The sequence below is a fragment of the Vulpes lagopus genome, chromosome 7 (assembly GCF_018345385.1).
Source record: "Vulpes lagopus strain Blue_001 chromosome 7, ASM1834538v1, whole genome shotgun sequence".
NCBI lineage: Eukaryota > Metazoa > Chordata > Mammalia > Carnivora > Canidae > Vulpes > Vulpes lagopus.
In genome coordinates, this window is record NC_054830.1 from 7,270,001 (window position 1) to 7,294,065 (window position 24,065).

The 24,065-nt window shown below is 44.8% G+C and overlaps 1 protein-coding gene and 1 long non-coding RNA gene across 2 annotated transcripts in view; one reads left to right on the forward strand and one right to left on the reverse strand.

Annotated features, from left to right (window-relative positions):
• Positions 1–24,065, reverse strand: part of DNMT1 (DNA methyltransferase 1) — a 58,342-nt gene that overhangs the window by 29,636 nt on the left and 4,641 nt on the right. The window contains exons 2-18 of the mRNA XM_041763695.1: positions 20,104–20,140; positions 19,082–19,189; positions 18,670–18,889; positions 17,971–18,049; positions 16,553–16,628; positions 13,334–13,368; positions 12,657–12,741; positions 10,799–10,833; positions 9,715–9,796; positions 7,556–7,590; positions 6,974–7,055; positions 5,180–5,214; positions 4,809–4,854; positions 4,634–4,714; positions 4,452–4,561; positions 781–899; positions 413–505 (exon numbers count right to left, since the gene is read on the reverse strand). Coding sequence (XP_041619629.1) covers positions 413–505; positions 781–899; positions 4,452–4,561; positions 4,634–4,714; positions 4,809–4,854; positions 5,180–5,214; positions 6,974–7,055; positions 7,556–7,590; positions 9,715–9,796; positions 10,799–10,833; positions 12,657–12,741; positions 13,334–13,368; positions 16,553–16,628; positions 17,971–18,049; positions 18,670–18,889; positions 19,082–19,189; positions 20,104–20,140 — 1,358 coding nt within the window. The remainder of the gene's footprint in view (positions 1–412; positions 506–780; positions 900–4,451; positions 4,562–4,633; positions 4,715–4,808; positions 4,855–5,179; positions 5,215–6,973; positions 7,056–7,555; positions 7,591–9,714; positions 9,797–10,798; positions 10,834–12,656; positions 12,742–13,333; positions 13,369–16,552; positions 16,629–17,970; positions 18,050–18,669; positions 18,890–19,081; positions 19,190–20,103; positions 20,141–24,065) is intronic.
• Positions 5,565–23,687, forward strand: LOC121495776. The gene is made up of 3 exons (XR_005989049.1): positions 5,565–6,476; positions 6,697–6,755; positions 23,633–23,687. It is a non-coding gene; the product is annotated as an uncharacterized LOC121495776 (long non-coding RNA).

Here is a 24,065-nt window from a genome sequence, read left to right on the forward strand (position 1 = left end):
GACTCAATCCCAGGACTCCAGGATCATGACCTGAGCCAAAGGCAGATGCTCAACCACTGAGCTACCCAGGCCCCCATAAATAAAATCTTAAAAAGAAAGGATGGCTAGAGAATAGGACACTGGCCAAGTGATCTTATTTTGGCTCACCTTTTATTTTTGGAATTTAGTCTCGGTTTGAACTATAAGAATAGGACCTGCTCTTCTAATTGGAAAGTCAGGTCCAAAGCCAGTTATAACTCTAGAAAAGACATCCTAATGGAACATGACATAGTTCCTGACACAGTCACAAGTTAGCCAAATCTGTTCATGGGAGCCTGAGGCATCCCACCAGAGCCCAACCAAGCTCCATGGAAGACAGGAATGAAGGCCCCCTTCAGATTCTATTACAGTCCACAACTGGCCACATACTTACAAGTGCTGAAGCCAATGAGCGCCTTTTCACCTCCATCAAAGCCAGTGATCCACCATTCATTTATGGGGCCAAGATTTTTGCCATTAACACCACCTAAGGTAAGAAAAAAAGTTTCCTGAAAAGAAATGAACAAGAGCTAGGTCTCACATTTCAAACCCCAGAAGGGCCAATGTCACTGAGTGCCCCCTAGATGACATCTCCTGTCAGCCAAAGGGGGCATTCCTCAGAGCCAGCTGAACAAGTATGCAAATAGCTGCCCACAGCAGTCTTAAGTCCTAACTTAAGAGGCAGTAGTTCCAGCTAGGTACTGCTTTGTAGGTAAGCTTTAAGATCTCTGTCCCAAACATAACCTGGAACGTTCTACTTACCTTCAAGAGATGGGTCATCATCATATATTGGTTTTGCATAACCGGAAAAGAAGAGTTCAACATTCTTCTCAATGAGGCCGGTGTCGATCGGGCACAGGTGACCACGCTTACAGTACACACTAGGCAGGCAATAGAGAGTGGTTGGTTACCAGCCAGCCAGTTAAGGAAAGTAGAAGAAATATAGAGTTAAGTTCAGACCTAAGGAGATGGGACCAGGTGCAAGTCCTAGACGCTTACCTTTTCAGATGCTGATCTAGAACACCAGAACAGCAGTGTCCTCACCCAAAGAGTTCCACCCGATTCTCCCACCCATGCATCAAGAGGACCTGGATGTCTGCAGACCTAGGTGTCTACAAGGGTGACACCAGGAGATCAGCAAGTCTTATCAGCAAGAGGACACGGAACCTCATAAGGGAACAACTCACTACATCTTCCCTCGGCACACTGCTAACAGAAACACTGGTTTCTCAGACATATTCCACTTAGAGCTGTCCAACCATCACCTCCATCTAGCTCCCGAACGTTTTCATTGCCCCAGAGAAAACCACCTCTCCAGTAAGCAGATACTACTTCCTTTTTAAAAATTTTTATTTATTTGGGCAGCCCGGGTGGCTCAGCGGTTTAGCGTCTGCCGTCAGCCTGGGGTCCTGGAGACCCGGGATTGAGTCCCACGTTGGGCTCCCTGTATGGAGCCTGCTTCTCCCTCTGCCTGTGTCTCTGCCTCTCTCACTCTCTCTCTCTGTGTGTGTGTGTGTGTGTGTGTGTGTGTGTGTGTGTGTGTCATGAATAATAAATAAAATAAAATCTTTAAAAAAAAAAGATTTTATTTTTATTTAAAAGATTTTATTTATTTATTCACGAGAGACAGAGAGAGTGAGAGAGGCAGAGACACAGGCAGAGGGAGAAGCAGGCTCCATGCAGGGAGCCTGACATGGGACTCGACCCCGGGGCTCCAGGATCACGCCCTGAGCTGCAGGCGGCGCTAAACGGCTGCACCACCGGGGCTGCCCAAGATTTTATTTATTTATTCATGAGAGAGACAGACACAGGCAGAGGGAGAAGCAGGCTCCATGCAGGGAGCCTGATGTGGGACTACTACTTCCTGTTCTATCCCTGCCCTTGGGAATCCCTACTCTGTTTCTCTGCATTTATCCATTCATGATATTTCAAACACAGTTAACATTACAGAGTTTCACCTCAATAAAAAAAGCTCAATAGAGCGTATTACATAATAGCATGAAAAAAATACAAAGATATGGGAAGGACAGGCTTTTGCATCATGTGGGAGGGCTAAATCTTGAGTTTAAGGGTACCCACCATCCTACCACCCAAATGTCAAACTTAAGAACATGAAATCAGGCTGCAGGGGGAGGGGAGGGTTCTTTCTGTTCCCACCGGCCTCAAAGACTACCTTCTGCACCAGAGGTACCATCCCATCCCTCAGAGGCCCAGGTAGGCCACACCGAATCTTTTTTTTTTTTTTTAAGACTTTATTTATTCATAAAAAAAGACTTTATTTATTCATGAGAGAGAGAGAGAGAGAGAGAGAGAGAGAGGCAGAGACACAGGCAGAGGGAGAAACAGGATCCACGCAGGGAACCCAATGCGGGACTCTATCCCAGGACTCCAGGATCTTGCCCTAGGCCAAAGGCAGGTGCCAAACTGCTGAGCCACCCAGGGATCCCCATGAATCCTCAACTTCTTTTTTTCCCTTTTTTTAAAGACTTTATTTATTCATGAGAGACACATAGAGAGAGGCAGAGACACAGGCAGAGGGAGAAGCAGGCTCCATACAGGGAGCCCGATGCTTCTCCCTCTGCCTGTGTCTCTGCCCCCACCCCCATCTCTCTCATGAATAAATAAAATCTTTAGAAAAGAAAATGAAAACATGAATACCTTGAGTTGAATTTCCCTACTACGTGCCAGGCATGACAGACAGACTTGGGTCATAGCTCTGGACTTAAAGTCCACTGGGATACTTGGACATATATCAAGGGAGAACAGGATATTGCAGACATACAGAAGAGGAGGCTATAGTGCCCAGCCTGATAAGGTATCTATATCTCTATGGGCCATGTTGGTAGAGGTGGTATCAGGGAGAAATTCTAAGCCTCAGGCAGGGACAGGACACTAGTTCATATGGACCCTGCTCTTGACTTGTTTCCATTTGCCACTTTCAGCCTAAGTACCAGAGGTTAGCAGAGTCCCTAAATAACTCGGAGTCTGGCTCAAATGGCCTGATGTGAGAAAGAACATTAGCCCTGCAAAGGGTGTCTTTAGTGCCACCTCCTTACCCTACAGGAAGGAGTCCACAGCAGACCCTCTCAAGGAGGAAGCCAAGAGATCCCAAGCTCTGACATTCCTGACTACAGCAGCCCTGGCTCCTGGGTCCTTTCCCAAGCCTCTCTGCTGAGAAACTCAATAGGGAGGCATGAGGGCATGAACATCAGCTATGTCAATACAGCATATTTCCCTGGCAGAGGTTTGGGCCACGCCCTGAGGATCACTGGCAGATGGACAGCATTCTGACACAGATCAGGATCCTGATCATGTCAGAGAGGGAGATACAGCCAACCACCAGCCACAGAAAGCATGAAATGTGCTGCAGAAGAAATGGACTGGGGATCTTGTCTGAGGGCAAGAGAACCTCTAACCTGCTGTAGGGCAAGGCTGTTACGGAAAGGATGCCCACTTGAGGACCACAATAGTTATGGCAAAGGCACTCCACTCCCACCATTCTCCACAGGAAGGGGTAAAGCACCTCCCAAAGCCTAAAAGAAACGGTGGGCTAGTCCTGGAGTCAAGCTATTTCCCCACAAAGAAAGCCTCAGAATAACTGCAGCCCCAGTGAGAAGTTGCTGAACGGAGGGTGCTGAAGAACACGGAGACTCTGTGTACTCAAAGGCTTGTTTGAGCCTTGCCAAAGGCACAGTCCAGATGCCAGGACCTTCACTAGAAAACTCAGGGGTCACTACCACAGCCTGCAAGGCCCTGCAGGATCTAACCCCCTCCCTGGCCCCCTGCTCCATCAACTCCAACCACACCAGCCTCATCACTGAGTCTTTCATGCTAATAGGAGTCCACCTTGGAGCCTTCGTACCTGCTATTCCCTCCCCCACTCCAGGGTGGTGGTGGTGGGGGGGGTAAGTCCTCCTTCCCCAGCTATCCCCTCGGCTTATTCTCTATGCCAGGAAGGGCTCTGCTCAAGTCCCTTGCCCTCCATTCTAAACACATTCTTTCTCTCACCCCCACTCTGCTCACCTACCACGCTTGTCACATCTGTCGTACCTATTACTACCTGACAGGCATAACTTTGTTTCCGCCTGCATGAATGCAGGGACCTGCAATGCTCTATCCCTAACAACTAGATCAGCACCTGGCAGGTGGCTTGCCCTCATTTGAATGAACAAACCTCAGGGTGTATGCAGACTGAAGATTAAACACGTATCGTTTTAACAAACTACACAGCAAAGCTATACTACACTCCCTACCATTTTTGTGGTTATCTATGAAGGGTCAGCAACTTAAGAAATGCTATAGGTTAGGAGCTAGAAGAACTTCACTAGGATAGAGGGAAGGGGAAAAACCAAAAAGAAAACAAACAACTTCACTAGAACTTCAGCATCTTCAGGGAAGTGCTCTATTACAAAGAGCAGGAATGTATCTATTACCTGAAGCAGGTCAGTTTGTGTTGGGGAAGAGCCTCATAACTCTCAAAGCCAGACTCATTAGCATCGAAGATGGAGAGTTTCTCATTTGTCAACAACTGTGGCTCATCCACCTGAGAGACATTGGAGCGTTAGGCAGAGGAAGAGGCAGGGAATAAAGGGCTGCGAGTAGAGTCGGGACTTACTGCGTCAGGAGGATGCTGTTCATACTTTAGTTCGGCATCATCCAGGTACTGTCCACACTGCACACACCGTAGAGGATGGGTCTGGGGGCATGGACACAGACAGTACTCAGAGGACCAGCTCTAGGCAACCCCACCAGCGCTGGAGCCCCGCTTTTACTTCCCACTGTAGGTTTACCTTGGAGGACACTACTGTTTTGGTTCGAGCCATTTTTTTCTCATTTCTGAGAATAAAGAACAAGATTGTTTGGGTTTTTAAATCAATCAGAATGTGTAAGAATCTACCAAAGCTACACCTAATCTACCAACACAGATGAGCATCAGCTGCTGCCTCCAGAACAAGCTGGTTCCTCAGTGTCCCTTTACCACATGGAGGGGACCTGCCTCACACAGAATTGGAGGGTTTTGGTCCTGGGCTCACAGATCCAATCAGATACAAAGCTAAGCTAAGGCTGCTCCAGTAATTCACTAAAAACCCCTTTACTTTTCTTTCTAGAACCAGAATTTTAATATGACCTGCTTTATACCAAGACAAAAATAAGTTCTTACGGTTCTTTGGATGTAGTTTTGCGCCTCTTCTCTTCCTAAACAGAGAACAAAAGAGGATACGAAAGTGATTTACATCTGAATAATGCTTCAGAATTTAATATACATGGTTATCACAAAACTTAGAGAGGCAAGGAGGAAGGCAGTCAAAAGGACCAGTGAGACCTGAGCCATCTGCAGTATATAAAGTCTTATATTCAAAATTCTCATAACAAAAGCCTTCCTTAAAAGACTCCTAACAGAGCATTGAAAAAAGATATTTAGGGGCACCCGGGTGGCTCAGTTAAGCATCTGCCTTTGGCTCAGGTCATGATCCCAGGCTCCTGGGATTGAGGCCTACATCAGGCTCCCTGCTTAGCGGGGAGCCTGCTTCTCCCTCTGCCTCTGCTCCTCCCCCTCCTCCACATGTGCATGCAACTCACTCTCTCAAAAGCTTTTTAAAAAATTAAATTAAAAAAGATAAAAGTAAATGTTTAGCTTTCTTGCACAAGCAGTACCTCACAAGTCAACAGCTGATGAAGGGTGCTATGGAATGAATTCAGTCCCTCTGAATTTCACACTGAAGCCCTAACCCAGAATGTAACTATATTTGGAGAAGAGGCTTTTAATGAGGTGACCAAGGTTGTAAGGGTAGTCCTAAGGGTAGGCCCTAGTCCAATAGGACTGGCGTCCTTCTAAGGAGAGATATCAGGCTCACAACTCTCCCTCCACTCACAGAGAAGAGCTTGTGAGGACATGGTGAGAAGGTTGTGGTCAGCAACCGGGAAGAAAGGCCTCATCACAAACTAACCCTGCCGGCACTTTTATTTTAAACTTTCGATCTCTAAAACCATAAAAAAGTACACATCTCTTGTTTAAACCACCCAGACTATGGTATTATATTAGTCTGCTCAGGCCACCATAAAGAAAAGGGAAACTTATTTCTAGAATTCTTTTGGGTAAATGAAGGATTGAGAGAACTGGACTATCACCCCTTTGCAACTCCCAGTGACATAGATTTAGGCAATGACTGCTAGAAACAGCAAGTGAAAAGCCAAGAGGGACTTTATAAAGGATGTATCAAGCGGCAACACTTCGGCCCAGTGATCAGTCTTAAAACCATAAATAGATATCTGTGCCTTCTGGTATGACACAACAGGAAGCACCTGGCATCACCTCAGAAGTCCACTGGAAACAAAGGGCCTGCTTCTGGTTAAGCCCCCAGACCTAACCATCAGTCTATAGGAGATAGGGCTGGAGAGACATTTAACACAAGAGGGGTGCAAACAACAAAAAAAACCAAAATCCAGAAATTCTACAGGTAAGCCAGTTCCTGCTATGAACTGCAAGGAAGAGGAGGGAGCAAAACTCTGGATGAGACAGGACAAATACCAACCAAATTCACTGTACAGACCTCGTTTGGATCCTGATTCAGTCTCCACTGTTTTATTTTTCTCATAGGCAGGGAAATTTGAACAGACTAGACCTGGGCATTGTGTTAACAGTGATCTTGTGATATTTAGAGTCCTTTTCTCTTACAGGTAGTTCTTCTATAAGGATTTCAGTAATACACCTGGGATTTGTTCAGCATCATCCAGAGGTGAGCGAGGCTGGGAGAATGGGGAGGGACTGACCCAAACTCTGGACCATGAGCTGAGAGCTGCTATAGGTGGATGAAAATCCAAGGGGTTGCTACCTTATTCTGCCTACTTTGGGGTATGCATGAAAATGCTTCCATAATAAAAAGTTACCCCCCCCCCAAAAAAAAAAATCACTTGGAGATGTAGAAAACAGTAGGATTAAAAAACAAGAGCTTACCTTTTCATCCTCATCTTTTTCCTCAGAAACTTGTGGTTTTACTCTTTCAGGTTCTTTCTCTTCAGGTCTCCTCTTGGCAGCTCTGTTAAGTTAACCAATACATGCCAAATATTTGCTCAGAATAACCATATTGCCAACTCACGTCAAAAATAACAAATTACTGCCCCCTTTTGAAAAGCAAAATATTCAGAATATACCTGGGCAACAGATTCTTCCCATACAATAAATAAAGTCCCTTGTCATGGCAGTTCTAAAAGCAACATTGATAAGTTGTGGTAACCCTTAAAAGGCAGCCCTGCGCAGAAGCACCCCATGACCCTTCCGATACGAGCCAAATGAGAAGTGCTGGGAGCTAAAAGATACACGAGACTATGCAGGGATGGGACGGCTACCCAAGTAGCAGAGGCTAAGGGGTAAGGATGAGGCCCAGTTTAATTTCTTATCCAACCCTGCCCAAACAGATCCAATCTTCCAAGAGTAGCAGCATCTCCCAGTAAATCTCTACATCATCACAGATCTCTAGAACAATAACGAAAATTACTCAAAGGACAGCACAGAGGCACAAGCATTTCAACCACTTACAGATCTTTGGGTTGACTTCTGGGTCTCTTTTCGTCCTAAGAGGGTAAAGCAGAGGAGGAGGGCGGGGGGGGGGGGGGGGGAGAATTAGTTTCTGAGAAAAGAACAAGACCAAACTGCAAGTATCTGTTAATGATTGCAGCACTGTGGAATTGGAGGAGAACAAGACAGGAAAATCTGGGCGGGTCTACAGGGTAGAGACGAGACTTCTAGTTTTTTATTTTTTATTTTTTTTGTTTTTTTTTTTTAAGATTTTATTTATTTATTCATGAGAGACACAGAGAGAGAAAGGCAGAGACAGAAGCAGGCTCCACATAGGGAGCCCCACGTGGGACTCGATCCCAGGTCTCCAGGATCACGCCCCAGGCTAAAGGCGGTGCCAAACCGCTGCACCACCCAGGCTGCCCGAGACTTCCAGTTTTTAACTCCATTCCCTACCCCCTACAAAACAGAATTGACTAGGAGTTGGCAAATGGTTTCTGTAAAGAGCCAAAAACAAACATTTTCAGATTTTGTAAGCCCCATGCTACGGTGCAAGTACCAACCCCGTCATTATAGCATAAAAGCAACCAGAGACAATACATAAGTGAAAAAGCACGGCAGTGTTCCAACGGAATTTTATTTATAAAAATGAGCAGAGGGCCAAATTTGGGCCATCATTTGCCAACCCAGCCCCAGGAAAGCTCATTGTAAAAGGGAGTATTACAGTCATTTAGCTTACGTTCGCCAAAATGCCTGTCATTCCACCTGTCAATCTGGTCAGAAATGAAGAGGTCATACTGGCATTGGACAGCAGGAAAACACACACACACACACACACACACACACACACACACACACCTTAGCCATCTAGCATGGAATTTTTTTTTCTTTTTAAAGATTTATTTATTTATTCATTCATGATAGACATATATAGAGAGAGAGAGGCAGAGACACAGGAGGAGGGAGAAGCAGGCTCCATGCTGGAAGCCCAATGCAGGACTCGATCTGGGACTCCAGGATCACGCCTTGGGCCAAAGGCAGGGGCTCAACCACTGAGCCACCCAGGGATCCCTAGCATGGAAAATTAAGAAATAAAAGAATTCCCAACACCATCACTAACTCCTTGTTATATACAGATAATCCAGCATCTTCTGAGCTTACATTCTAATTTATTGAGCTCATTTTCATAGAGTAACAAGTCTATTAGTGGAGTTATTAAAATAGAGAAGCTAACAATATTAGGGAAGGTCAAATGTGTGATCCTTCCATTCCTTTCTATCATGAGGCATGAGCTCCTGCCATTTCTGTCTGCAGAGAAGGGTGGTCTGACACCACCACTAAGATCTCTTTAGAGGGCCTAGAAAGGGATTCCAGCCAAGCACTGACAGTAAGATAACCAGTATCTGGACAGAAAAGGTGAGACAAGATGGCAGAGCAAGCTTAGAGGCAACACTAAATGGGTCAAATGCCACAGAACAAGAATGGATGTTGACTGCCAACCAGGTCCGAAGTAAGGAAGTTCATGACCTAGCAAGTCTGTGACCACGATCTCCACTGTCTAGATCTCAACAGACAAAAAACTCCAGAGAGATAATCCTGGGATTATCCCAATTCAGCTTCTCTTAGACAGGGACTATACCCCTTAAAGAGCTGGAGATTCCTGTGCTGTAGCCCCTGTGCATGAATCCCCCTCCCCTGAAGTTCAGGTGGCAGGGCTGCCCTGCAGGTGACCTTGCCACCCTGTATTTTTATGAAAGCCCAGCCCTACTCCATGTATAAGGTCTTAGAGTTTGAATGTGATCACTTAGCTGAAATGAGGATGGGGAGACATAGACTCAGTACTTAGGCGGCCAGTAAAGTAGTACAGGTGTGCCTGATGTGGCTGAGGGGACACAGGTCAAGCCTTCTCACGGAGGAGATGGAGAAGCTGGATGCACACATACCTTTATCAAGGCACACACACAGGCCCTTACCCACTGGGATGGATAAATACACAACTGAACGTTCACAGACATGCAGAGACAGCCACCAACTCTGAGGGGGATCACATAACTTTCTTAGAGTCGCCCCATGGATAGGCAGGACAGGATTGAACCCAGAGCCCTGCCCCACACCATGCGTTCCAACCAAGTGGGAACAGAAGCAAAGTGAAATTTAAGAAACCAAAATTCAGTCTTTACCTTCTCATCTCCATCCATTTCACCCTGCAGTCCAGTTCTTCCTTCTCTGTCTGGCTCCTCCTTAGACTTCGGTTTAGGCGTTCTGTCGCACAAGACAAAATGCACACACCCTGATCAGCTCGGGGAGCCTGACGCCATCGCAAGCAGCCCCAGGGAGGACTATACATAGTCTCCTCCCAGGACTTAGAACATGGATCGCCTTTCCCAGCTGAAGGGTAAATCTTCCCTGCAGGAAACCTGAAGGGCATTTATTACTTCAGAACCTAGGATGTTCAGAGATGCCATCAACATTTCATGTAAATGTTGCTGACACACCAGTAGCTTAAAACAAAACAAAAACCAGTAACTCCTCACCACACACACTCCACTGATGTCTTGTAACCTGATGGGAATTCTGATCGCAGTGGAAGAAGGCAAATGTCTGGCCCTGAGGTGGACCCTGCAGAGGTTCACAAAAGCTGGTCTGATGTGCAATCTGCATCAACAGCCATGGAAAGCCAACCTCACATAGTATCTCCCCTTCACGGCCCTGCCAGTCCATTTCGGTGTTCGGCCCACCCAAGACAGAGACCTAGTCTCCACATTAACTTTAGCCAACTGGATGTCAACAGAAGCTTGGAGTACTTTTCACCTCTGCCCTCACGCTTTGCCACTGCCACAAAAGCACACCCAGGCAGGCTTCATCACCCCCACAAAGCCTGGCCAAGATCAGCTGACAGTCACCAAGATGTAGACTTGTAAGCTAAATAAATGCTGTCTTAAGCCACTGAGCTTTAGTGGCAGTTTGTTATACCGTGTCTTCACAGCTATGAGTGAGGAATGTAGCTGCTCATTCAATGCCCTTTAACGCCACCTGACAAACTGCTCGCTGTATGAACACCACTGAGGAAGGGCCTGGGATCAAGATCAGCCGAGATCAACTGAGCTCAGCTTTCACTGTGGTGGTCTGACCTCCCATACACGTATAACTTACACACCTACTGCCCTGTCAAATCCACTATTTTTTTTTTTTTTTTACCAGAACACTTGTTTTAGCAATTAAGTTTCACAGTAGGAATTACAAAGGCATGTTAACGATACTTACGGTTCTTTGGTTTGACTCCTGAGCCTCTTTTCTTCCTAAGTGGGGAGGGGGAAAGAAAAGCTAGTTAATTTTCCTTCATTTAGCCCTGATTTTTTTTAAAATTTATTTTAGAGAGAGAGGGAGAAAGAGCATGTGAAGGAAAACAAGGGAGAACAGAAGGAGAGGGAGATAAGCTCCAGCAGACTCTATGCCGAGTGCGGAGCTCAACACAGGGGCTCTATCCCAGGACCCTGAGATCATGACCTGAAACCAAGAGTCAGACACTTAATTGACTGAGCCACCCAGATAACATCACCAACCCTTGTGGGACAAGAGAAGAAACATCACAGATCATTCTACTAGAAGAGATACTGGGAGTCTGACCACAGACAAGGAATTTCAATCTAGCCCAAAGCTCCTTTGGTCTTCAAGTCCACTAGAACTGCCTGTTCTCAAATGAGCTTGAAGTGTTCTAACTATAATTGCTGTCTAATATTAACTAGTATCAGCGTAGGAAAGGTGACCAATTGAAGGCTAGCTTTAAGGACCAAATGGTTCAAAAATTATCATATATTGGGACACCCGAGTGGCTCAGCTGTTTAGCGCCTGCCTTTGGCCGATGATCCTGGAGTCCCAGGATCCGGGATCGAGTCCCACATCGGGCTCCCTGCATGGAGCCTGCTTCTCCCTCTGCCTGTGTCTCTGCCTCTCTCTCTGTCTCTAATGAATAAATAAAATCTTTAAAAAAAAAAATCATCATATGTCTTAGCTACTTCCCTAGTCCCAATAACTGCACTAACCCTCCATTCAAGTTTGTAGGAAACTGCTAATCAATGTCTTAACAGGACACAAAACAGGACCTGATATTGCCCGCCAAAGGTTAGCCCTTTGTCATACAGGGCAGTACTGTCTAATGGTAAGGCTTCAGGTATCAAACCCCTATTCTCTCTCTGATCCCTTCCCTGGGGGTGGTGTCAAGCGGCACATCCATATTTCACAGAACTTTAAACTCTGATTTTACGAAGAAACTGGAGGTCTGGGGAAGACCTAAGGGGATCTGGTCTGATCTTAGTTAAGAATGCAACTTAAAGGGGTACCTGAGTGGCTCAGTCAGTTGAGCATCCATCTCAGTTTTGGCTCAGGTCATGATCTCCGGTTGTGAGATCAAGCCCCAGGTCAGGCTCCACACTCAGCACAGAGTTGGCTTGAAAGATTTTCTCTGCCCCCGCCCCCTGCCCCCCGCCCCTCCGCCATGGTCTCTAAAGTAAAATCCTTAAAGAAAAAAAGAACGAGACTTTATATCTGCTATGTTGTTGCTATAGAATTTTAGCACCACATGGAAAATTAGATTTCCAAAGACTTGGTGAGGGAAGGAGGCAGATGGGCAAGGACATGGACCCAAGTTCTGTGACTGATGGAAGAACACAAAGTCCAGCAGACGCCTAAGCCTAATGATGGTGTGCTTATCGCTATAGCTGCATAACCACCCCCCCACCCTCGTCCAGGTAGAGAACAACAAAGAAAGTTTGAAAAGCATTTTGGCTAAAATCAAGTCCATTTTGATAAGAGAAAGTCATTTTGTTCCTACACACTCCCCACTCCCGTGACCACCCCCTTCTCTTCCTAAAACCAAATGGGGACTCAAAGATTAAAAGGCACAGTTGAGGGCAGCCCCGGGTGGCTCAGTGGTTTAGCGCCACCTTCAGCTCAGGATGTGACCCTGGAAACCCGGGATCAAGTCCCGAGTCGGGCTCCCTGAATGGAGCCTGCTTCTCCCTCTGCCTGTGTCTCTGCCTCTGTGTCTCTCGTGAATGAATAAATAAAATCTTTTAAAAAATAAAAAGCACAGTTGACAAACTTGGATGTGATCAGGCTTTACTTTTTCCTCTCTTTCTTCCTCTTCGTCCATGTGTGTTCCAGGTTGGACTCTCTCCGGTTCTTCTGCAGGGAGTGCTCTGGCACCTCTGTCAAGCAAAGTAGCACACAGCCCAAGGGTGACTCTCCCAAACTCCTCCCCTGCAACCGCTTTTCATAAGGTCCTTCTCTTCCTACCCAAGAAAGCAATCTTCATCTCAGAAGCCTTGAAAGGCACATACTACTTTAATATTTAATAGGACCTTTAAATGGGGATCCCTGGGTGGCTCAGCAGTTTAGCGCCTGCCTTTGGCCCGGGGCGCGATCCTGGATTCCCGGGATCGAGTCCCACATCAGGCTCTCTGCATGGAGCCTGCTTCTCCCTCTGCCTGTGTCTCTGCCTCTCTCTCCCTCTCTCTCTCTATCATAAATAAATAAATAAATAAATCTTTAAAAAATTAATAATAATAATAATAATAGGACCTTTAAATCTGGTTCTGACAACTGCCAGTTGCCCTCAATTCATTCTTTAAGAATTCTACATCAATTGAAGGTTAGTAGTCTGACCTCAAATTCAGCATTCTTAAGCCATCTATGATCACCATGGCAACTCACAATAAAGCTTTTTAAAACTCTTCAGAAAAGTCATTCCAGTAATGAAGATTGCATATTGTACAGAAAAGATATATTAATTATTCTTACTGTTCTCTGGATGTAACTCTCCGTCTCTTTTCCTCCTGTGTGGAGAGAAGGGAAGACAAGAATCAAAGAAGATCAAAATGAAAAGCATGAATGAGAAAGTATTCACTACATTTGGTACAGTTGAACATGGCAGAGGGTCTGGCTTTGGGGGAAAAGATCTGGGAAGCCACCAGTTTGGTAGTGATGTCCCATCTCCCTCAAAATAAAGGGGAGGCCCAGAAGTTGGCCCCGTACACATCTGTGTGCCAGAACTTGTCTAGTGAGGCTATGTAGAAGAATCCAAAGATCCTTCACCTTCCATCAGCAATTCTTTAGCATTAGGAAGAAAAAAAAAAAAAAAAGTAATTTGAGATTCACATTAGCAAGGAAGAGTAACAACCTCAACTGGACATCAGCTCCTTTCAGATGAGTACTCTAGTGTACCATTTCTCTAAATTCACACTATTTGCCATCTCCAGGATATCTAGGTATGTTAAAAAGGGATAAAAATATTTGGATGATGAAATAGATCTGTACCTTGTTTGAGGTGGAGGTTACAATAATCCAAATATGTGAAAACCAGTAAAGTCTAGATTGTACCAATGGCAGTTCCTGGTTTTGCTACTGTATTAGTTATAGGAGAGGTTAACCATTGGAGAAAGTTGGGTAAGCCACACAGAACCTATTCTGTGAACCTGTATTCTATTATTTGAAACACATGAAAAAAATCTGTCTATGTATATACCGAAAATTCTGCCTTCAGACCTGAGCTATATCAGCTCTTCCCTGAGTCTTCAGCCTGTTAGGCGGTCCTGCATGTTTTACACTTGCCAGCCTTAAATGCATGAGCCAATTACTTAAAATTAATCTTATAGTTTATTGGTTGTTTCTTTAGGGAACCCTAATATAGTTTTTTTTAAAGATTTTATTTATTCATGAGAGACACAGAGAGAGAAAGGCAGAGACACAGGCAGAGGGAGAAGCAGGCTCCATGCAGGGAGCCGGACGTGGGACTCAATCCCGGGTCTCCAGGATCACACCCTGGGCTGAAGGTGGCGCTAAACCACTGAGCCACCAGGGCTGCCCCCTAATATAGCTTTATACTAACTAGTATACTAATATATTCTCTCTCAAACAATATAGAAAACACTGATAAATCTTTTCTCCTCTTTGGAAGTTCAGGGAGAAGGGAGAGCTATGCACTAAACATTCTTTTGGGGGATCCCTGATGGCTCAGCGGTTTCGCGCCTGCCTTTGGCCCAGGGCACGATCCTGGAGTCCCAGGATAGAGTCCCGCGTCGGGCTCCCGGCATGGAGCCTGCTTCTCCCTCTGCCTGCATCTCTGCCTCTCTCTCTATGACTATCATAAATAAATAAAAATAAATCTTTAAAAAAAAAATAAATAAACATTCTTTTGTACTAAGAAATTTTACTAAATGCATAGAATACCCGTTTTTAAAACAGTAAATTTTCAAAGATTTTTTTTTTTAAGATTTTATTTATTTATTTTCCTATGAGACAGAGAGAGAGAGGCAGAGACACAGGCAGAGGGAGAAGCAGGCTTCTCTGGGGAGTCTGATGTGGGACTTGATCCTAGGACCCCAGGATCAGGACCTGAGCCAAAGGCAGATGCTCAACCACTCAGCCACCCAGGTGCCCCTTTCCAAAGCTTTAAACGGACTAAAGAAAGATTATTTCTGAATGGTGACTTATGTGACCAATACCATCTGATACCATTGGTTTGGTACACTAAGTCTTACTCTAGCATATTAGAACAGACAGTGTTTTTACAAGTCTTCATCCACAAAGCCCCCAGGCCTTGTACACACTGCCAGTGAAATGGTATGTTTGAGGAGTCAGGTAAAAAGGCTATGTAAGCCTTCCAAAAGGTTAGGGTGCAAGAAACCACCCATAAAACAGGTGCATGTGGGCAAGAGCTATTGATGTCACAAGAGCTGCTTCTGCCTATAATACTTTTTCTTAGGAGACAAGAGACTTGGCCACTGATCTGAACAAGTGGTTCCCTCTGTGCCTCCGTTTTCCCATTTGCGAGTAGGTAACCCAACTAAACTACAAATATCTGAATAAAGGTTATAAAGAGTAACATCAAGTTTCTAAAAATAGAATCAGTGCCTTACAACAGGATGGCAAGCCTACCTCAACAATTAGGGTAGCCCAGTGACACCTGATTGCGCCCTCAATCCAGTGCTTCTTACCCAGAGCAATTTTACCCCTCACCCCAATCTGGCAGTATCTGATGATGATTTTGGTGGTCACAAGTGAGAGGGGAGAGGGATTACAACTGGCATCTAGTACGTAGAGGTCAGTATGTTCTACATAGGGATACACCTCCCCCCCAAGCAAAGGATTATCTGGCCCCAAAAGGCAATAACCACATGGTTGAGAAACCCAGTCATAAAGAGGAATATCTGTAGTTTGCTCTGTCAGTAGCATTAAGGTATTTACCTACACATAAACCTAGAGACTTCCCCTCAACTTACCTACATAGCTAATTTTCATTTGATTCTGCTGTGGGATTAATGTGTAACCATCTGGAATTATCTAGGCTTAGCCCTCAAGTCACAAGGGAAAGTACCAGAGATTAACATTTTCTGTATTAAAGACCCTCAGTAAGCCACTGATTTTTCTAACCTAAGAGATCTAAGCAGCATATTATACTACATATAGCAACTGCCTAATGCTCTGCTGTTAGACGAGTTAAATGTGGAAGAGGAGCTTAGGATAACAGAAGCAAATGCTTTAAACATGTCACATTTGATTGCCAATCTTGTCAGCTAGAGACGTAGGAAGGTAGAGAGAGAAGGTAACACTCTGAAGTTATGGAGCTGCCTTGTGAGTAGCAGGGGCCTGTGGAGCCCTCAGGCCTAACAGTGATATACTTCATACTGCCTGGGTCTAGGGACAGGTCCTAACACCTCCTTAGGTCACTTCAAGTCCATTTATAGATAGGCCAATTGGAAAGTTGGGACTATCAGCAAACATACCAGAAGGCAGCAGAGTGAAGGACTTAAAAAGGCCAGCCTTGGGCAGCCCTGGTGGTTCAGCAGTTTAGCACCGCCTTCAGCCCAGGATGTGATCCTGGAGACGCGGGATCGAGTCCCACGTCGGGCTCCCTGCATGGAGCCTGCTTCTCCCTCTGCCTGTGTCTCTGCCTCTCTGTCTCTCTCATGACTAAATAAAATCTTAAATAAAAAAAAAAAAAAAAAAGGCCAGCCTTACCTGGTCATTTTCTTCTTCAAGAGAGTCCTCTGATTTCACTTTGTCAGGCTCTTCCTCAGGCTTCCGTTTGGCAGGGCTATCAGAAACAGGAAAGCCAACCGTTAGCTCAGCCAGACGCTAGACCTCCAACAGGCACGAGAGGACTTGTATTCCTCCCTACCAAAGGCAGCCTGTTTAGGACAGATTTGGGTCATGGATGCCTTCTTCCTTCCAAGGAAATGCCTTCACTGCCAGGATACTGAATGAGGCTTCAAGCTTAATGTTTGAGTGACAGGTTAAAATATCACCATTTTGCAAACCTAAGAAATTATGGACCTAGATGGTAATCAACAGCTGCTGGCATCACAGAAGAGATATCATATGCCTCTGATGGAAAAACATGGCACCATCTATGAAAAAGAATTTCATAAAATAAAGCTGGAATCTCAGCAAGCTTCTAGACCTAACTACCAGTTTATAAGAAACATAAGACAAGGAAGACATTAACCACCACAAGGGTGCAGTCAGCTAGACCTAGAAAAACTATTGGAGAACTGAACTAATTTCTTCAAATAAATGGCAAGAGGAAAGGAATCTATAATTTGAAAGGGTGAAAACAAATCAAGTAAACACAATCTGCCAAAATATGAGGGAACACAGACCCTGGCTATAGATTTCATAGTAAGGAATTATTATGCTTTATAAAGTACCAAAATATTAGAGTTATGTTTTTTTAAAGAGACTGATAAATTTTATTCATATTTTGCCAAAATTGCAAAAAAAACAAAAAACAAAAAACAAAAAAACAAAACAAAACAAACCACAACAACAACAACAAAAAAGCCACCACCACCACCACAGATTTTATCATCTAGAAATATACTGAAATGACATGTCTGGGAAAGGCTTCAAAGTAATCCAGTTGGAAAGAGTTTATGGGGGTATGGGGGTATAGATGAAAAGATGGCTAGCTGATAACTATTGAAACTCGGTGACAAGTACTTGTGTGGGGATGAGGTTCATTTTACTATCATCGCTAGTTCAGTATATGTTTGAACATTCCCAGAAGAGTAAGAATATGTGTTGAAAAATGCTCTTCATGAGTGTTTAATGAAGAAAACCACAGGATGAAAACCTACGGCAGCTTGGGTGGCTCAGCGGTTTAGCGCTGCCTTCAGCCCAGGGTGTGATCCTAGAGACCCGGGATCAAGTCCCATGTCAGGTTCCCTGCATGGAGCCTGCCTCTCCCTCTGCCTGTGTCTCTGCCTTTTTCTCTGTCTCTCATGAATAAATAAATAAAATCTTAAAAAAAAAAAAAAATGAAAACCTATGCAATGTGGAAGTCAGAATTGCTAAATTATACCCTATTAATTCCATTCCTGTTTACCAAAAACAGTTTGCCCCGAGAAAAGATGGCTGTCAATTCATTATATACTGACCCCCTTGCGAAATGAGATAGGATGGTGGTCTGCCTGGTAGTTTGCCTTGTAATCCTGGGGCTAGATGAAGAAGCTTCAGCTGTTTAGAGGGGGGGAAAAAAAGCCACTATGAATAAAAAAGTTCACAAAGTGCAATTCTTTAGCATTACCAAGCTAGTGCAGAGAATCAGGTTCTGAAGATGAAGTACCCTCCTCTTGTTCTACCCAACAACAGTAGTGATAAAGGTAGCAATTAGCACCTGCCAGTTTGCTGAGCCATGCTATTGGAGCTCTTATTTGAGGGGCCAAACCCTGAATCAGAGAAGGAAACAACCTGCTCTTGTATTGTCAAAAGATAAAGTGGCCAAGAACCTGACTTGCCCTCAAGTCCCACGCTCTTAAGGGTTTTTCAAAGTTCCCCAAGAATTACTTTGACTACAAGAGTCTACACATTTAGCTCAAGTAGGCATATAACCTAGAAATAGTATTAATACCTGTTACCTTATATATCATCAATTTAAATTATGTTTTGGGATCTAATGCTCTATACTTAGTCAAAGAACGAATCTGAAGAAGTCTATACATCTACACTGGTCAGGAAATATACACAAGGAACAAACCAGGAGGTTCTGCCTCGGGGGACCTATGGCTCCAAGTATGGTACCACGTAAGGGGACGTCTAGTCTCCGCAAGATTAATAAATGAGTCAAGTGGTCTTACACTTTGTCTCTCCATCAGACTTGCTTCTTCTGGGCGTGCAAAGTTTGGAAACGGGTTTAGGGGATTTGTTTTCCTCTGCCATTCTCACTCTGCGGTCCTCACCACTTGTCTGGCTCCCGTTTTCTAGACATCCATTCATTTCCCGACTGAAAGCATGAGCTCCATTCTCCAAGGATAAATCTTTATTTAAAAGGGATTTGACTTTAGCCAGGTAGCCCTCCTATAGCAGGAAAGGATAATTTAAGTAGCAGTGAATGTAAACAAGTGGCAATAAGAGAATAAGGAAACACGCATTTCCTTTATAACTATTGGGGAACAAGGAGAGCCGGGGATTATTCTGCCTCCCTGGTCACCCAAGAGTTACATGGGAGGAGACGTTTTCTAGATGCCAGGATGCTGAGAACTGACTTACCTCTGATAATTCTTCTTTATGTAATTTGGTTTCCAAGTCACATAACTGATTCTTTATTTCTGTTTGCAGAAATTCATGCAAGAGATTCAGTTTCTCCTTCACACATTCCTAAGGGATGGATATAATAGGTTTAGAGGGTCCCCAAAGTCCCAAGGCACTAAAAGACTAATAATACACAGATAATTAAGCTGCCTGGTCACAGAATACTGGCTGAATAGTAGGCAATGCTGACTCAGCCTGAAAAACTAAATATTCACAAAACATGTTTGTGATGTTTCCTTAAGATCACATCACACCATCTCCAGTGATGAAAAATACAAGGATTAGAGGTGGGATAGAAACACATAACGGTGTATTAGAAAAAAAATTGTGCTTTTGAGAAGTGTGACCAGGACAAGTTACAATTCAGGACTGATAGTGTGGAACTTAGATTGGGAGTATATCAAGGAGTTACCAAGAAATAAGCAGCATATTAACACCGAACATTAAGAATAATATCTAGGTTATCCTCAAAACTATGAAAAAAAGCCAGGGCACCTGGGTGGCTAGTCAGTTGAGCTTCCAACTCTTGGTTTCAGCTCAGGTCATGATCTCATGGGTCATGCAATTAAGCCCCATGTCGGGCTCTACACCAAGGAAGGAATCTGCTTGAAGATTATTTTCTTCTGCACCCCCTCCCCTGCGACTCTGACACATGCACCCTCTCTAAGATAAAATAAAGTCTTAAAGGGATCGTTGGGTGGCTCAGCGGTTTAGCACCTGCCTTCTGCCCAGGGCATGACCCTGGAGTCCCGGGATCAAGTCCCACATCGGGCTTCCTGCATGGAGCCTGCTTCTCCCTCTGCCTCTGTGTGTGTGTGTGTGTCTCACATGAATAAATAAATAAGAATCTTAAAAAAAAAAATAAAGTCTTAAAAAAAAAAAACCTATGGAAAAAAGCTGACTCCACTTAAACCTTTTATAAGCCACAAAGCATCTGTCAAATAGTAACATTCGGTAATAAAACTTGAGGTGGAGATTACCTTTTCTGTAAGGCTATCTCTTTCCAAATCTTTGAGCCTGCAGGAAGAAAACAGGGGAGAAAGAAAGGCTATTATGCAACTCTATTTACTGTAAGAACACCACAGTTTTAAAGAACTTTGGAAATAAATTTGACATGTGGGAGTGTTAGGGTAAAACAAAAACAACAACAAAACCCACAGTGGTTTTCTCCTACCCGTGAGCTAGAAATCCTATTATAATGCCTATAGCAGTCATTAAGTCACTTACAATCTGAATGGGGTCTCCCCCATTGCCCATTAGGGAGCAATTTTTCTGATGGTGAGAAAATAGAGTAGCTCTATAACAGGATTACTTCCAAAGGAACTGAGGAAATGGAGGCAGGCCACAGAGTTGGGGTCCTCTCATTAAAAGACCTAAAGAGGTCTTCCTCCAGCTGGTCTGGCAAGACCCTGTGAAAGGCCACACCATGGAGTGGCCAGTGTTAGAAGGAATGGACCAGGATCATAAGATGCTGAAAGGAACAGCCAGCTAACATTCCCAATGGCCGGGTCGGGGGCAACAGCAGAAGAAATGGGGACATAGGGGCACCAGGGCGGCTCAGTCTTTTAAGCATCCTACTCTCAATCTCAGCTCAGGTCTCGATCTCAGAGTCAAGTGTTCAAGTCCCACAAAAGGGAAGTCAGGCATCAGGTATAGTAGGGAAAGCCCAAACTCAGTGGTGATAGATTAAAAGTTGCTGGCTGGGGCAACCCAGGTGGCTCAGCGGTTTAGTGCTGCCTTCAGGCCAGGGCATGATCCTGGGGACCCAGGGTTCGAGTCCCACGTCGGGCTCCTGCACGGAACCTGCTTCTCCCTCTGCCTGGGTCTCTGACTCTCTCTGTCTCTCGTGAATAAATAAATCTTTTAAAAAAAAAAAAAAAAGTTGCCGGCTGGCATCTCACTGGAGAGCTCCTCCTTTGGAATGTTTATACCTAGTCATTGAGGAGTACAGAACCATCATGAGTTTGGCTGGAAAAGCACAGCCTGATTTGATTACTGAAGATTAGTATCTTGCCTCTTGTGGGCGGGGGGCAGGGGGAGAAGAATCAAGGAACAAGAGCAGAAGACACTGAGGAAAAAGGAGGTGAGTGGACAAGCTGTGGTTCCTCCGCTGGGTGCCAACTGTGGACAGTATGGGGAGAACAAGTCTAACCAGCTGGGTTAGCATCAGTCACTGAAGAAGTGCCCTGGGCAGGGACAGGGCCTCCAACATCTCTGGACCCTCCCACCCAGCATCCATGCAGACAACATATTCCGTTATCACTAGCCAAAAGGGCAAGAACAGAGCTCTCCCAGGCTGGTTTTTCCAAAGAGCAAATGCGAGCAGCAAAACCAGGAATGCAAGCATTTGCTGGATTAATGTCATACAAAGGCTGCTCTGAGTACACGTGGGCCCTGCCCCTAACTTAGATCCCCACCACATCTGTAGGTACCTACTATATGCCAAGCCCTGTTCCATGTAAGAGCTGGGTAATGGGATGCAGGGACTGCCAGGCAGGGATAGTCCTGGGTGGGTCAGGAAAGGTCTTTTTATAGAAAAGACTGACTGCAGATCCAGTGGTAGTATATACAATAGTATACACACACGCGGACACACACACGCACACAGAGCACATGTAACCCCTTCAAAGTCATCCTACCCTTGAAGTAACTCGGGGAGAGCCAAAGGAGAATAGCTGCAGAACTCTATGCACAGCCAGAGGCACACACGCTGCTGCAAGAGCATAACATCAGAATTCTCTGTCATTCTACTCATGAGACCTTGGCAAAACAACCTCTTGATCCTGAGGTTACCTCAGGTGTTAAGGACAATGCTCAGCTGACCATGAAGCCCATCAAAGTACCGTTTTCACCATGCTGACAACTACATCTGGGCACATATTCTGTCAACCTCTCCTATGAATCAGGATTGTTTAGCCTGGCAGAGAGGAACACAAATCTTGACAATACCTAAAATGTCTTGCCCTGTGAAGACTGGATTGTGACCTGGCTGGCCCCAGAGAGGAAGGTAAGGAGCCCAGGGCAGGCACTGAGGAACCAGAGGGTGACAGGAAGGAGACTGGTCGGTGTCCCTCCTCTGACACCCAGGCTTCCACCAGAGTCCCTCCCTTCCCTGTTAAAACTGAGGACACCGCCTCGCATCCGCTTTACATTCCAACCCAGAAATAGATGTGAGGGACTAAATACAATATGCAGAACAGCAGCCATGTTATAGAAGAGATCAAACCTTAGCTCCCTTCCAGCCCAAGATCCCAGGATTCATTTCTAGTTGCTTCCCTCACACAGTTCTGTTAGGGAAATAGAACCTATTAACAACTAAAGGATAAAACTAATACAGTTCAGACCGGAGGGCTTCTGAAGAGCAAGGGTATAAACAGCATCAGGAAGGACCGGCCCAGGGGAATGGCGTGCACAGTGGGAGTGGAGCAGGGGGACTGCCCAAACAGGAGCACTACAGTGGGGGAGCTGGCTCAGGGTACACCCAAGAAACCCACACAAGTCAGGCTGGGTGCCAGTCTGAGGGAGGTCAATAACCTCAGGCTAAAAAATTGAAAAAATTGTTCCCTAGTTAAACCACTGAAGGAATCATGGAGGAGGGAGGAACCCAAGACATCAGAGCCATGTTTTAGGAAAGTTAATCTGGCAAAAAATACATAACATAGATTAGACAGGAAGAGATTATAAAATGTTAAATCACTCTAACACCCTACACTAGAAATCCTGGTCTGTAACATGATTTAGCAGCAGGAGTGGAAACCACACTAGAGAAGTTACAAAACTCCATCAACTCTGCCTTTGTAACTGGCTGCATGGCAGATGGGGTGGGGCTATCGGAGGTGCTATCTGTGGTAGGCAGGATAATGAGCCTTTCCTCCAAAAAGATGTCCATGCCCTAATCTCCCAGAACCTGTGAATATGTTGTCTTACTGGTAAAAGGGACTCTGCAGATATGATTAAGGTTATAGCCCTTGAGATGGCCAGATCATCCTGGATTAGCTAGGTGGGCCCAATCTAATCACTTAAATCCTTAAGACCAGAAAAACGTCCTAGCTGCATTTCAAGAGATCTTGACTAAAGAAGGGGCAGAGAGAGCTGTGACATGAGAACTGGCTCTGACTTTAAATATGGAAGAAGTGTGCCATGAGCCAAAGGATACATTACCTCCAGAAGCCGGGCATGGTTAGAGCCAGTAAGAGAAGAGGGACCTCCATCTTATAACCACAAGGAACTGAATTCTGCCAACAATTTGAAAGAGTTAAAGAAACACTCTCCCTTAGAGCCTCCAGAAAGTGTTGGCAGGCTGCATTCTTATTTCATCCAGCGAGACCCATACCAGATTTCTGATCTGCAGAACTGTTAAAACGAATTTAGATTCTATTTAAAACACTAATATAATTTGTTATGGATGCAATTAAAACTAAGACAGTATCGGAAATTCATAACATTTTGTTAGGGGAAAAGTTTACAGGTCATAAGTGTGATGAGTGACTTTTTTTTTTTTTTTAACAGTAGCCACTATTCAGTAGCTAGAAATTAAAATTGGCTCTTCTGAGATGCATCAAAACTGGAAGTAGTCCTGTCCAGCTGACAAGCCCAACTGCTGCAAGTCCTAAGCCTAGAAGAGATAAAGGCCAAGGAATGAAAGAAAGAAAAATGATTGGGGGGCAAGGGGGGAGAAATCAGGGAAGGTTCCCTGGTAGTAAACAGCATCACAAAAGCCAAGAATAGAAAGGATTAAAAAGCAAGATACCAAGAGATGAAATAGGTTAGAACATCATCTCAATCCTTGAGAAGGATGCCTGATCAAGAGTAGGACTGGATACCTGTCACAAAAGCTACGGTGGCAGCAGAAGGAACAAGTCTAGACTATTCTACATGCCAAGCAAAGATGAAGGTTGGAATGATAAGCATGAACACACATCATCTCTACGTGGCATACACA